The 15,065-nt window shown below is 36.6% G+C and overlaps 1 protein-coding gene across 1 annotated transcript in view; it reads left to right on the top strand.

Annotated features, from left to right (window-relative positions):
* Window positions 1-15,065, top strand: part of PROM1 (prominin 1) — a 62,665-nt gene that overhangs the window by 30,343 nt on the left and 17,257 nt on the right. The window contains exons 6-12 of the mRNA XM_068188709.1: window positions 4,210-4,330; window positions 7,008-7,071; window positions 9,371-9,460; window positions 10,805-11,022; window positions 11,442-11,516; window positions 12,672-12,735; window positions 14,463-14,622. Of these exons, the coding sequence (XP_068044810.1) occupies window positions 4,210-4,330; window positions 7,008-7,071; window positions 9,371-9,460; window positions 10,805-11,022; window positions 11,442-11,516; window positions 12,672-12,735; window positions 14,463-14,622 (792 nt within the window). The remainder of the gene's footprint in view (window positions 1-4,209; window positions 4,331-7,007; window positions 7,072-9,370; window positions 9,461-10,804; window positions 11,023-11,441; window positions 11,517-12,671; window positions 12,736-14,462; window positions 14,623-15,065) is intronic.

The following is a 15,065-nucleotide window of genomic DNA, read 5'->3' as shown; positions in this document are numbered from 1 at the left end:
TCACCCTGAGCTGTGCTGGTTCAGAAGATGCATTTAGCAAGGCTGGTGTCCCTCAGAGTACCCTGAACCCACATGTCTGCCAGTGAAGCTTTACTTTAAAGGCACTCCTGTGGAATGTACATGTAGATAGCTGCTGGAGGGCATGGGAAAGATTTCTAGGGGATGGACTTCTTAAGGATTACCACCTAAGTATATGTTCTCCATCTTCTCCCTCTCTCTTGCAGTGCCAGACATTCTGGGATTCTCTCACTGAGCTATTTTTTTCCTTTTCTTTTCTTTTTTTTTTTCTTTTTTTTTTTTTCTTTTCCCAGTCCTTGATATGGAAAAATGGTTTCAAGCTCTCTTTCCTTGGCTGGGAAAGACAGGTTAAATGCACAGTGGAGAGTAAAGACTGATTGTGGAGCTTGCAATGGACTGTGTATCTAGGCAACAATTCTAGAAAACTAGTAGTGTGGGGATGGGTTTTCTTGTGTGTCAGGATGCAGGTTCACACTGACATATATGTGCTGTTAATGCAGCTTTTAGAATGTTTCATTCAGACAGTAGATTTTAATCATGATGGACATTTCTTCTCACTTTTCCACTGATGTAGTACTCTGGTAACTAGAATGAGATTTTAGACTCAACTTACTGCAGTGGTGTGTAAAGGAAGTGTACATTTGGGGTTTTTTCTTTCAATTTAAAAAAAGGCTCCAACTAGATCTGCTTTCTGCAGGTGGGGCTTAAGTGAGAAGTATGCTTTCCTCAAGGAAGGGTATATGAAAGAAGTCAGAAAACCTGTGATTATATATTCAATTGTTTATCTTAATAAGTCTTTAAGGTGTCATTTTCTAGTACATGCACTTTCTGTTTGAAATATTTCTGTATAGATTGAGTCAAAAATACATGCAGTGTTTTTGATAGTTCACAGCTTTTATACATGAGTGTTTCCCTACAGTAGGATTCTATTTCTAAAGAGCAGAGGATGTAGAAATAATCTGTCAAATACATTGCTAAATAGATTTGATATTCCAGACTTGCGTAAACAATTACATTATTTTCTTCCAATGTTAACCGAAAGTTTAGGGACAGAGACCAGCTATTAGATCTTACTCACTAGTCATCTGCAAGCTTAGGCAAGCATGTTTTCTCTGGGAAGGAAATGTAATTTCATTAGTTCTTGTACATTATAAAGGCAAGGGAGGAATATTTGATTTTTAAGAGAGCATATATTGTAATGCCAAATTTGCTGGTGATAGAAAATGTCCTGGTTATTGCATAGAAAAACATATAGTCAATTTTTGTGCCTCCAAGACAGTTTGTGTTATAACCTCTTTTTTTGAAGTAATGAATGTTCGGGAAAGCCAAGTCTGGAGGAAAGAAACGGTGTTTGGCATCTTGGCAAGTACCTCATCAGGCTTCACATTTGTCCTCTTGGCTTTGTAGGATTGGTAATACACGTTGTTCAGAACTTAGAAATCAACAGTATCTGAAAGAATTGGTGGAAAAGATGATACAGAAATATCTACCTTATTTTTTAAAATTCTTTATCTGGTAGCGAGTAAGGGGCTATTCTTCCAATATGTAAATGAGCTCAAGGTTTCTATTTAGTGACTTGAAATTTTTTTGCAAGCTCAGCTAAAGGAAAAGCTTGGTTTCCCCCCTGCAGCTGGTTTAGTAACATTTATATGCATCTGTGAAACCTGGCAAGAAACTTGAGTGTCGAATATTGGACTCCTGAAGAATTGTTAAAACAATTTTCTTAACCTGTTACAGAAGTGGTGTATCCTTTTTATTCCTGCTTTATGACTTTCTCCTCATAGTTGCTTACTGAATGTTGACTCAAGGCTCAGTTACATAATAAATAGATTTTTCCTCTCATGCTGTGTGTTTGTTTAGTTACATTCAGAGTATAGTCACACTTGTTCTGGCTTCTTGAGGTATCTCCACTATCTTGTTTCCTCCCACTCCTTCCCTTTAGGAAGCTGAAGAGAAAGATACTGTGCTGAGATCTTACAAAGTATTGTTTTGTTAGTGTCCAATTGACCTTTCCGATCTCTGAGCATAGAATTGAAAGGATAAAAATGCTGTCTGTCTAAAGAATGAGGATGTGATTATAAACTCTGAGCCTCAGAGCAATACACACATTTGTTTTTCCTGATAGCTTGAGATAGTTTGTCTCCTGATTAACAAAGAAAAATTTTGATATCAATTCCTATCACAGTAGAGTGAAAACAAATAACATACTGCCTATATTCAAAATTAAGCTGTTTACTTTGCTTGTCATAGAATTATAGAATGGTTTGAATTGAAAGTTATTCAGTTCCTTGGTATTTAGGCATTTTGAGTTCTCTTTCCTTGGGTGGTAGGTGAGAATAGTGTCTGCTTGAGTGTTGGTCATAGTGGCAATAAAACTATGCCATTTGCTGTAGGTTAAGTAGGAGGATAAATGTGTGTGCCCCTTTGTTCCTTAGTGACTTCTGGGAGGTTAATTAACAGCTGGTTTTGAAGACATAGCTATGAAATTTTGGGTAGAGTACAACCATTTTATGTCAATCTCTGTGATCTTCTCATGAATATTTTTGGATATTGATAAAAATGTTAGTAAAGGAATCCTAATAGATATGACCTGTAGCATATAATTCTTCCCTTTCTCCCTGTGACCTGCTTTGAAATTAGAATTTTCCTTCAGAAAGTACTTTTCAGAGCAACAAATTCTTTCACATGTGACCAGTTTTATGAGACGAACAAGCCTTTACATTGTTTGGAAAAGTCAAAGTAGGAAAAGGAAAATAAAGATGAAGGTTTGGTATTGATTCACTGAAGAAAGAGATGAGCATCATAAATCAGGGTGTTTGCTCCTGCAGGTCGTGTTATTTTTTAGGTGCCTGTTAGCTCTCCATCCTTTCATTTATGTGGCTGTATTGTGGCTGCCTTTGAATGCATATTCCTTGGAGCAAGAGTTACACTTACCATGTATCTTTTTCCCCATAGAGAGCCTGGATTAGGTTTTCTATAAGTCTTATTTAAAAATACTAGTATCTAAGTCTTCTTGACACCCCAGCTTAGGTCATTTGACAGTTGGGCAGGAGTACAGTACCATTTGTGTTAGTGATTCCCTTCTCCTGTGTTTGGGTGTCCATAAGGGCCTTGCAGGGTACTGCCTCTCTAGTATTGAGCTGCAGTACAAAGAATGAGGCGTCTCAAATGTGCCAACCAGGAATTGCCTGTACCGCACCTGACTGCGGCCTCAAGGCAGTGTCTGCCCTTTGGGGATAAATCCTGCCTGTGGTGAGTGCATCTCAGCTTTCTGCTGGTGAGATCTCAGAGTTAGTGCTTAGCCCATCAGATGGGTTTGTACTCAGCCTGGTTTGGAGGCTATTACCACTCTGGTGGTTACTCTTGACTTTTCTGGTACTTGTCTGCAAGGTTAGCTGTTGTGAATGTGAAATGTCTAAAAGTCATCCTTCTCTTTAAGTCTGTTTTACACCTAAGCTAAACAAAAAACTAAGGTTCATGTATGATAAGAGCTCTTTGAAGTCTCTCATGGGACCTTTAATTTTCTTTTAACTTACTGTTTGTGCAGATCTGCCGTGCCATAATGAGAACTTTACAATGAAGAGTGATCAAATAGAAAATAATCATCAGCAGTGCTGGCAAGAAGTCTAACTCACTGTCCACCTTTTTTTTTCAGTATCAGGAAATGCATATTATTTTAGCATTAATACGGACTATTTGTGTGCTTTTGAATGATCCATGCAATTACGTAAATAAATTGTGTTATTATGAATAAACCTTGCTGAAGTTATCAAATGAAAAATACTGCTTTTCACAGTTAACTGGCAAGCATTCGCTTGTAGCTGTGTCAAGGTTAATGCTACTTGTAGAAGAATCTAAAGTTTCTAAGTCTCATACAATTTACTTAGGCTATACACATTTTCTGTCAGTACCCATGCAAATGGATTAATAGTTGTACATTAATAACTTCAGTAAACTTTGGGGTAACATTGCTTTTCCTTTCTTTTTTTTTGAATTAGTAATGCAATATTGGCCCTTTTGGCTCAGTCTTACAGTCTGCCTTATGGTGTATGTGAGAACCTGTAGTAATTTATGGAGACCTTTCTTTCTTGTGATAATATTGACCTTTTTTTGGCTATAATTTTTTGATTCTGTCTTATGTTAGAATATGCACTTACACTAACAAATGTCTGTTATCTATATTTTTTGTAGTGTTGGAGTACTCTGTGCATATGCTGCCAATCAGCATTTAACTAACCAAGTCCGAGGAGCAAAGAAACTGGTTAACAGTAATTTTAAAGATCTGAAAATTTTCCTTAACGACACTCCAGCGGTAAAGAAATTTTTCTTTATGGGGAGTGAGGGTGGGAGGGAAGAGGTATAAATAAGAAGTACTGCAAAAAATAATTCTGTCTTTCTGTACACCTGCAGTATTTTCTTTATGTTTTGTATGTCAGTCTCACCAAGTAGAATAAATGATAGAAGGTAAGATGTTCTCACACAGCAGTAAGTGCTTGGGAGTTACCCTGATGGATCAGCATTCCTTGAACAACTTCGGAGTTATACTTTGGGAGTTAGCTGCTGTGATGCTTGTAGGCTCTTTCCCTCCTACTGAACTAGTTTAGATCATGAGCAGAAGATAAATAATTTGGGAAAAAAAAGGTTTTAAAGGGAAAACATTAAAAAACAAGTATGACATGAAAACTTGGATTCCTTGTTGCTCTTTCCTGTTCCCTTGGTTTTTGGGCATACTTCTATGGGCTTTGGGACAGAGCCACAATAATTTCTTTTCCAGGAATATTTTGGACTGTTTTTTTTCTGTAAACCAGAGTCACACTATACCATACTGAATAGGAAAGATTATTTTCTTTCAGAATTTCCTTAGAGTTCCATAAGCAGTCCTCTGCATGTCTTGTTTTGTGTTGAAAAAAAAAAAAGCTAGTTAGGAAGACTTGTGGATAATGTGCAATTTCAATTCTTAGTGAATTTATAGGGGGCAAAAAAAGTCTGACATTTCTATTACCTTGGCTTTCATTAGTTTTAATTATTTGAATTCAATTTTATTAATCTGTTTTACCTTGATGTGACTGATAAATTAGAAATAGGTGGAATTCGTGCAGTTAGGTGGAATCCACAAGTGTGGTAGCATCCCAGTCACAGTAATTCTGGGGTGCTTTTGTGCTGACCAGGGCTGTGTGAGGACAGGAGACATCTTGGGAGATGCCTCAAATGTTTTCCTATCTGGAGCTGTTCTCCAAACTTGTTTGTGTGTAGAGTTGTGACAGATGGGTGCAGGAGGTATATGGCAAGAAGTGGAGGTCATGCCAACAATCTCTCTTGAAACAGAGTGCTTTTGGTCAGTCTGGAGCTGATGCTGGGCACAGAAGGATCAATGCAGTCACATCGGAAACCACCAGAGTCCCCTTGAGAGTGTTCTGTCAATCGGAATCTTCAGAGGGGAAAACCTCTTATGTAGAAGTAACTACTTTAATAGAGGAAAAAAAAACAGACACTAGCTAAAATGTTAATAAGAACTCTTAATTATTAAATTTAAAAGTGTCAAGACATTAACACTTCTGCCAGAGGTTAGTCAAAGTCTCACTTAGTCGTTTTTTAGTTTCAGTGTGGGATTATTAGCTTTTTTAGACTTGTTGTTGATGCAGTCATCAGCTGTATCTCATGAGTCATTTTGTCAGACAAGGTGCCTGATGATGTATGCACACACATTTGTAAGAACTTCTTGAGGAAAGGAGAAGAGCTACAGTTTTTTGAAAAAAGTTCTAGTAGCCAACTAATTATCTATAAAGCTCTGAAATTTGAACTGATGTCCTTGACTCATCAGTATGAGGTGTGTACAGCATATAAGAGGATTTGAAAAAGAAGTCCTGTGTTAAGAGTTCATGTCACAGGGGATTTGCAGACTGTGAGTATTAAGCAATAACACTATTAGTTATACAGAATCACCTTTTGTCTGGGACATTGCTGGAGACAATGGAAAATCTGTAGCACTGCAAAATTTTAGTCCTTTGGTTAACTTAGGTAGACCAAAATAATAAATAAGCAAAAAGATACCTACAGCCTTCTTAGTAAGAAACTCTCATTTTTTTTCCAGTGTTAGAAGAAGGAGGTCCGCTTCTTACTTTGTCATTTAATTAGATTCTCTGATCAATAGGTTGCTTCGAGGGTGGATTTTTTTGTCTTTTTTTATTTCACAGAAAGTTTGAGACTGCATCTAGATACACTTTCGTACACATTTGAATCATGCTTAAAATTGGAAATCCATTTGTCAAGTGTTTTAACCTTTACGCCACATTAGCTTGATTGAGGTAGAATTCATAGTGCATTATTTTAAACATGCAGAAATCAATGATGTCTTTTCAAAATTAGTGTAAGTTTTCCACCTAGAATGGTCCTTTATTAGCCTTTTCTCCAAACTCAGGATTTGGTGGTAACTGAGTTGCTGGTCTGCATTGTTATGGTGTTTTGGTAGAGCTCAAGTTGAGACCAAATTCACTGGGGGTAAGGAAAACTACTTGTATTAAGACAGAGCAGCTTGTCTTCCACAAGACAAGCTCTGAGAGGCTGCCCAAATACAAATCTTCTGGCTTGGTGAATTGTTTCAAAATTGCCACCATATCAATGCTATGTGTTTCCATGAAGGAGGAACTAGTGCCAGAGAAAATCAAGTAACAGAGTTGAAGACATGGAAAATCTTATTGGCCTGACTGACTTGAAGCGTTTGTAGGGCCAGTGTGCCTGCTAGTTAATATTTCTGAGCTGAATCATTGACCACAGAGATGTTCCAATGAAGTAAATGTCCCAGTCAAACACTTTTTTAATGTGCTGTTCTGCTAAGCAAATAAAACACTTGGTTAGTTGAAAACAGTAGATGGCCAGTGTTTGGTGGGGTTTGCACACATATTTTGATTGTTTCAGAGTGACTGTTTGACACATTCAAAAGCATTAATTTTTCAGTTTTTTAATAGTTTTTTAAATCATTTTCTTCTCAGCAAATTGACTACTTGGTGAGCCAGTACAACACAACTAAGGATAAAGCACTGTCTGACCTAAATAGTAAGTATTTTTATTTAAAGGGGGCTAGCAATGTGTATTTAAAAGCTTCAATAAGATGATGTAATTTGCTCATAGGGCAAAATGAAATTTCATTTATGAGAATATGGTTTTCAAATAGAAATGCTGTTCTCAGTGGTAAATAAGACTAAAATCCTTTTCACATAAAATGTCTCAGAGCTAATATAATGCTTAGTATTTCCCAAAATAAAAGTATTTTATTAAGTTATTATCCAATAAGTCAGGCTAATATTTTATTTTACTTTTCAGTTTTGGAATATTTTGGAATATTTGTCCTCAGGTTTTCAAATTGGAGCTAAATATCAAGGAACAGAGCTACTAGCAGTTGTGAAAGTTCCAATGAGAGAGATCTCTGTTTATTTTTCTTGTTCTACCTTTGTCCTCTGTTCAGCTAGGAGCTGAGTTATAAGCTTATCTTCTTTCTAAAGCTGCTTAATGTATTTGCCATTTCAGAACAAGCAGTTGAAGAGCAGGAGATAAAATTTGAATTAGAACTGCTGCACTTTCCCCTTCAGCACAGTTAGAGTATGAGGCATAATTTTTAAAGCTCTCAATAAACAAAAACAACCAGAAAACTGACTTTTTTTTTCCGTAATTTAAGATTCACTTTCCAAAATTTCCAATAGAAAGGACTGACCATAATCAGTACACACAATGTGCATTGTGTGCTAGGTGTTTATAAATGCATACAGGTTTGCATTGTTGGATTGAGGGATTGTTGTTGGGATCAAACTGTGCAGCTGTGGCATTGTGCCACTTAAATTGATTCTCATGTCCAGAATCTCTGCTTCTGTGTAGGATTAAAATGTATATTAAAAGTAGTTTTCAATTCAGCCAACTTGGCATACCCTGAGGTTAATGTGTCTTGTCTGTGTGAGGCTTTATTGCACATTGAATATGCCTGTGAAAGTAGTAGTAGCAGTAGTTAAGTAGTCTTCCTTCTTAATTCTCAGCAGGAGCACTCTGGTCTAAAAAATAGATGTAATCTTTAAGTCTATGATAATAATAACAGTAATAATAAAAAAACTGATGTTTGTATTTCAAGTATTCTCTTGAAGCTTCAGCTACTCCAAGCTGAAATTTCAAATTAAATGTTTGTTTGTTCTCAAGGCAAATTTATAATGTTAGTTGACAGAACCTACAGGATCTGTGATGAGAGCAATCATCAAGACAGCTTTTATTTTCTTGAAATAATCAGACTTAAGTGTGTGGCACCTGGGTACAGAAGGATTTTTTTCTAAGGGAATCAACAGTAGATAGGAATCTCTAGAGAACTGTAGATGAGTTCAGTTTGCCCACCCTAAGGAAATGTGGGAACATGTTTTCTACTTGGTAGAAGTTCTCATCCCAAGCCAGACGTGATAGTGCTGACAGTAAGGGATGCTTCTGTACCATGCAGTATTCCCATCTCATCAAAAGGAGAACAACAGAAAAATCAGTTTACTGTGATCTGAAAATGGAGAGGACCTGGTGATTACCTAAAGGATGTGTCACATGAGAATGTTTCACCCATCTCTGCTCAGCGTTTCTCTGTTGCTTTGCTGAACTGAGATTCATCTGTTTGTGGGCAGTGAGACTGGAGGGTTTGGAGGTGGGGGGAGTTGGGGCTGTGGTGTCCGTGCTGGATGTTCTGCATGAGGGTACAGGGGCTTAATGAGCTTAAGGGATTTCACCAGAGCTGACTGCCAGGGCTGGCTTGTGGGTGACCTTGATGTGTCTGGATACATGAGGAACAGGAGAAAGGAAAAGAATCCACTTTTTAGTTTCTCTTGTACTATGAAAACATAGTGTGTAGTGAAAGACTATACCACAAAATTCCTGTCCAGATGCTGGACCTCTTTAAGATAAATTGTGGGAAAAATCCTGTTCCCAGAACAGTAGTAAATGCAGTGAAATACATATTGTGGGGTTTGTTGAAACTCTTGTGTGACTTTACCCGTGTGGTCAAGTGTTAATGAATATTTTCCACCATATTTTGATGTACTTCTTTGATTTATAAACCTATAGCTAGCTAAAGCAGAACTATGTCTCTGCATAGTTCTCTCCTTCACCTTCTCTCACTTAAGTTCTGTCAGGCCTTAGAAAAATCTCATTAATATATGTATATTTATTCATATGTATATGTATGTATGAATGAAATTTAATATATATAAGCATACATATATGTATATGTATGTACATAGTATATGTATTTTTAAAGTTAAGAGCAGGTAGTTTAAGAGACAGTTTAAATGGAGCTAGTGTATAATGTGTTGGTTTTTTTAATCTTTCCAAACTACAGATGTTGGACCTGTGCTTGGAACCAGAGTTCAAGAACAGCTGGGAAAAGAAGTATGTCCTGCACTTGATGCAGCTCTGACAATGGCAGGAGGTAAAGATGTACATATTGTTGTATAATATTCTGTTGCCATGGTGAAATAGGCACAGCAGGGATAACTTTGTGCAATACCATGAGTCAACTTAACCATTTTTTCTCCATGCCTGGATATTTCTTTTAAAAAGAGGATTTCAGACATCTTAAGATTGATAAATACATTTAAAACCTAAATCAAAATTTACGTGCTACTGTTGATAATTAGTTTTGGCAGTCATTGAATAGGGATAAAATCTGAATTTCCTGCTCCAGGTTGCTGTCTCTTTCTGTTGAATATAAGGGAACCCTTTCTGCTGAATATAAGCGAAACTGGGAAAACTGTCCTTTTAGAGTTGCATAATTATTATAGCCATAACTGTTTGCAGATTAGTCAGGGATTTTTTCCTGTACACTGCTAATATTATTACAAAAGTGTTAACCAGCATTTCTTCATTATATCTTTGAGTTTGGAATTTCTCATTCTTATTTCTCTCTCTCTTTAGAGAAAATATTTCTTTATTATTTTGCCATTTAAGGCTTCTTTTTTCACAAATCAAATACAGCTTACAGAGCAAAGGGAAGGCATCCATGCTTCAGTCACTTTGGTTTTGGTTTTTTTTACCCATGAATTATTTCTCATTCACTTGTCATCATTCTCCTTTTTTTTTGCTTTATTTCTTTTATTTTTCTTGAAGTCAAAGTGGAAAGGGCTATCAAAGGTAAAACCCACAATAAAACCTTGTGTGGTGTGAAGTGCACTTTGTTTTTGTAACTTTGTGTATTCTTAGTTGTGTCTGTGTGGTTCTTTGTTTACTAAACACCTGCTCAGTGTTTGGGATTCCTTTCTTTTTGTTTTGTTTGGTGTGATTGGGATGGAATCTAAAGCCAGACAGTATGGAATACTCACTAATGCTTGGCTGAGCAACATCATCTCCTTACCTTTCATCTTGCAGCTATATGATTTGTGAGTTGGATTATAAGGAAAATACTGAGAATACAATTTGGTGGATATGGGCTTTTAGTTTCTAATGACCAAGCGTTAAAGTTCTTTACTGAAACCACTGAGGAAGGAGAGGTAGGGAAACAGTAGAAAAGTGGGAAGTGGATGAAATACCAATAAAAGTAACCTGAGCACATTACTTTCTCTGTAGAAGAGCATTAAGTGGTATATTTTTATATACAATAAGTACATATTCTCTTCTGGGATTTTCTGTGCTAGGGTTTTTCTGGGAGGGAGGCGGTAATTAAATCAGTATTGTTAAGATGATCGTATGATTTATGCATGTACACTTTCTCTTCATGTCTGTACCTATAGGCTGCTTTCTAACAAAAGTTTTTTTTAAAAAATTCACATCTTTGCAGCCATCAGAGAAACAAAGGAAGCACTGGAAAATGTGAGTGTCTCTGTAGAGGTTTTGCAGGAGGGAACAGAGAGACTTCATGCAAACCTGACAGATGTTAAAATGCACCTAAGCAACACTCTCAATGACTCTGCGTGCAATGCAGCTCAGGCTGCCTCAACTTGCAATATCATCAGGAATTCATTAGCTCAACTGAACATCAATGCCAATTTTAGTGGGGTAAGATCTTTTAATAATATTTTTCAGACTCTGAAAGTGTGATTGCCTTGAATAAGCCCAGTAGTATTTCTGCCGTTCAGTGGCTTGGTGTATGCTGTCACTTGTGAGATAAGTGACCTTCCCTTTTTCTGTGTTTCTGGGTAATTCCAGTCACTCTTTTCATCTTCTGTGTAGAAAAGGATAAAATGTGTGTCAAGCAGCTATGTTGAAGTGCTGCTCTGGGCAGTGAAATGATCTGCCCTCCCAAAAATGCTGAGGGTTAAGCTTTGCTTTTGTACAGCAAAGGTTTCGCGAGTGTTTAGGAAGATTCTCCTAAAGATCATTTTAGTTTCTTTACCCTCTCTCCTAACTTTGAAATATTTACTGAATTAGCAAAACTGCTACTTCAATGTGACTCAGGCATGTTTTTTCCTTCCCAGTTGCCGGGTGTGAGCTCGCAGCTTGCAAAGATCAATGATGTCCTTAAAATAGACCTTTCTAGCCTGGTTCAAAAGGTATGTTTCTTGACAGATTTTTAAACTCTTAATGAATAAACTGGGATATGTGCATCACTTGATTCCTCGTGGTTTCTTAAGGAGAATTCTTTTGTTGCCACCTCAACCTGTCTCATTGTTTGGCCAGGATTTAACACTTGAAAGTATGAATGCAGTGCTTTGTATCTCCAGGATAATACAAATCTGAAATGTTTCGCAAGTTGTCTGCTTGAAAGAACAGTCCTTAAAAAATGAAAAGACAGAAACATGGATCCCGTGGCATGCTCTCTACCTTTTGGTTCAAACTAAAGAAATAAAAAAAAACGATGGTCTCCTAATTAGTTTTATTGTATTCTAGCTATCTTGAAATAATTATTTCAAATTCTTTGTGTGCATATTTAAAATTATATCTGGTGCAATGGACCAAGTGTAACGGTTATTAGTACTTTTTGCAAGACCTTCCACAAAAAACCTATGACTTTCACCTAGGAAAAGAATGGTTTAGTTTGAGCGGTTGAAAAATCTAGGAATCTGAAAACATGTGCTAGGACTAGGAGGCACTTTCTGAAACCAAAGGCTGTGTGTAGGGGTTGAGATCCCTTCTTGCTTCTGCAGTGATCAGGCTTGAAGGCAGTAAGGCTTCCAGTGGTGTCCAGATGAGCTACTGAGCTTGGTCCCCATAGTGTGGACCCCTTCTTTCCCCTCCTCACTGAAGAAGGAGTTGCAATGTCTTTAGGGCAATTGGATTTCACTGTTTGTAATATGGATTTCATGTTCGGAAGGCACAGACTTGGAAACAGGAGGTGTTAGGCTGGTACAGGGTAACTCCTTTCACTTAGTGACCCTTCATATGTGTTTTTGTGGATTTTAGATGAGCTGTAAGATCTGACAGGCAGCAGAGTTTGAAATGTCTGCAACTGATTCATGTGTATTTAAATATAGTTTTTTTTTTTTTTCCAAGGAATATTCTGGAAACCAAACTATATCTGAAATACATTTAGAGTTCCTATTTTGCTTTTACTTTCTCTAATATGCAGTGATAAAACCATATTTTTCTTAGTATTACCATATACATTTTAGTATGTATGTACTTTTTATCCTTGAAAAAAGGAAAAACAACTGTAAACAATCTGATAATGAGAAACATGCCGTAATTTTTTCACCTTTTATTCTTAGGGTTATGCAGCATTTAATGATACTCCAGACTTGGTGGTGAATCAAACCAGGAACATTTTATCAGGTGAGGACAAACTATCTTTTCACTTTGTTCAATGTTTTTGTTTTCTGTTATTGGTAACATATTTTTTTGGCTAAGTATCATTAAAAATGGAAATGTGAAACTTTTAACTATTTTTTAAAATTTGGTGCCAGAGGGAAAAAACATAGAAAACAGCTGTGTCCTGATGAGGACTCTATATTAAATCTAAAAATAGACCATGTGGTATTTTATTGAGGAGTTTTATCTGTTAGGCTTTTTACTGCTCAAGTAATGAGAAATCTCGTGATCACACCAATGCTTTATTTGGTTGAAAAACTAATTTTCCTTGACTGATATGTTTGTGACATATTTAGGAGTGTGATGTTAGAAAAACTGACCCCCTCCTGCTGCTGTATTAAAATGTGGTGGATGGTGAAGTGAAAGTCAAAATACGCCTTAAGGATAACTGAAATGGTGTCTCAGTTGTTTTGTTACATAGGCTTTGCACTTTTTGCTCTTTCATTGTACCTGTATGGTAGTACAGCATATAGCATATGTATACTAATCTGTTCTAATTTTTGTTCTTGCATTGTGGACCTGTTCTGCATTATATATAAGCAGCTGTTCCTTGTAAGTTTTTCTGGTTTGTTTTTTTTTTTTTTTAATTCCCCGCCTGGGCAAAATATAGCACAGTATAGATACAAGCACAGTGTACTGTGTGAACTTGCCTGTAATGAGCCAGTTTTCTAAAACGGATATTATATTTTTTGTTAGGAAATCTAGGGCAGATTTACTCATTTTCCATATCTGAGATGTGTAAACACAGACAAATCATTATAATTTACCTATTTATAAATTGTTGAGGCTTTGTATAAAAACTGAATTTGAGTTACAATAGCAAATAAAGTAAATAGGTTGCATTTATCTCTAAACTTCTAAAACAACTGTGATTTATTACATGGTTGAATTTGAGTAATCATCAAAACAGACAAAGGCTTGTCCAGTTGTGTTTTGAGAAAGAAGGAAGTATTGCCTACCACAAAATTACAACCTGTAGTTACACATCCTGCTTTTTCAAGTGTGTTTCCAATTGAAGGGAAGAGTATAGAGAAAATGCATTTTACACAGAGACAGTATATATAATAAATGAATTAATCGTGTCTTTGTATATCTAAATAATGTCTATCTAAATTGTAAGTAGAGGGCAGCATATTTTGTCATAATCTGAGGGGGAAATGTCTTAATGGATTGTTACCTCAGGAGTGTTGCTAACTAATTGGAATGAGTTCATTTAAGTAATCTTCTTTTAATAAGGTAGAAAATAACTGGTATAGATTCTCAATATAGGCAGTCCAATTTATGTCATAGTGTTGTATTCCCAAGACATGGAGTTTAAATAGATTCTGTTCTTCTCCTTTGTAAACTTGGTGGCTAATTGTCTTGCTCAGTGTTGACATTTGCAATATTGCATGAAATGCAAGATGTAGGTTGGCTAGATAAAAAGTGACACATTCATTATAATGAAAGGAAGGAGAACGTCTGCATCTTGAATCATTAAACTGAATGCTGAAAAAAAGTGTGCATTTTGAAATGCCATTGTGCTACTTCAAAGCTTGATGCTTTTGTTGCCTGCTTGTGTTTTCCTCACACTTGTCTTCATGGCTTGCTTGTTACATGTGGCAAATGGCTTAATAGCATTTTATAATGCATACATGGAATGTAAATTTCCTCTAAGGATCTGTAACAGTGAAATATGTTTGTTCTTTTAGATATCAAAAGTGTGCTGGAATCCATTGGTTCAAATATTACTACCTTCACAAGAGCTCTCCCTGTTCAGAAGATTTTGGCAGACTTGATGGTGCATCTTACACAGAGTGAGGCATACGTTCAAGACTATTTTCCACTAGTGGAGCAGTACGATTTCTACAGGTATGTACAAGAAGTAGGCAGGGCTCAAATGCTACCTGTTGTTAATACTTTGTAATATTTTAATGTTCTGTAAAGGCAAGTAAACTGTTAATGATGAACACAGTGAAAGATGTATAAAGCAGTTGTTTGGTACTGGCATTTTGGTAAAAGTGAAAAACACAGCTAATCAATAACTGGGTGCTGTTTCACAACAGAGCAAGAGGTCATTTCTACTCTGGAGGCCTTCAGGTCTTTTTCAGGAAGGATAGGTACAGGTGGATGTCAAAGACCCAAAGGAACTGATTATTTCATAATGCCAGGGTGAGCTTTATTCTAGGTCTTGTTTCCATTGAGTTGCTAGTAAATTGTGAGTGCAGAGGACCAGAGAGGCCCTGAAGCCAATCCATTGTTACTGCACTTTTTGTACTTCAGAGCAGGAGTAGCAGGGATTCTTCTTCACACCT

The sequence above is a fragment of the Anomalospiza imberbis genome, chromosome 4 (assembly GCF_031753505.1).
Source record: "Anomalospiza imberbis isolate Cuckoo-Finch-1a 21T00152 chromosome 4, ASM3175350v1, whole genome shotgun sequence".
NCBI classification, from domain to species: domain Eukaryota; kingdom Metazoa; phylum Chordata; class Aves; order Passeriformes; family Viduidae; genus Anomalospiza; species Anomalospiza imberbis.
This window is presented reverse-complemented; position numbering and strand designations above follow the sequence as displayed.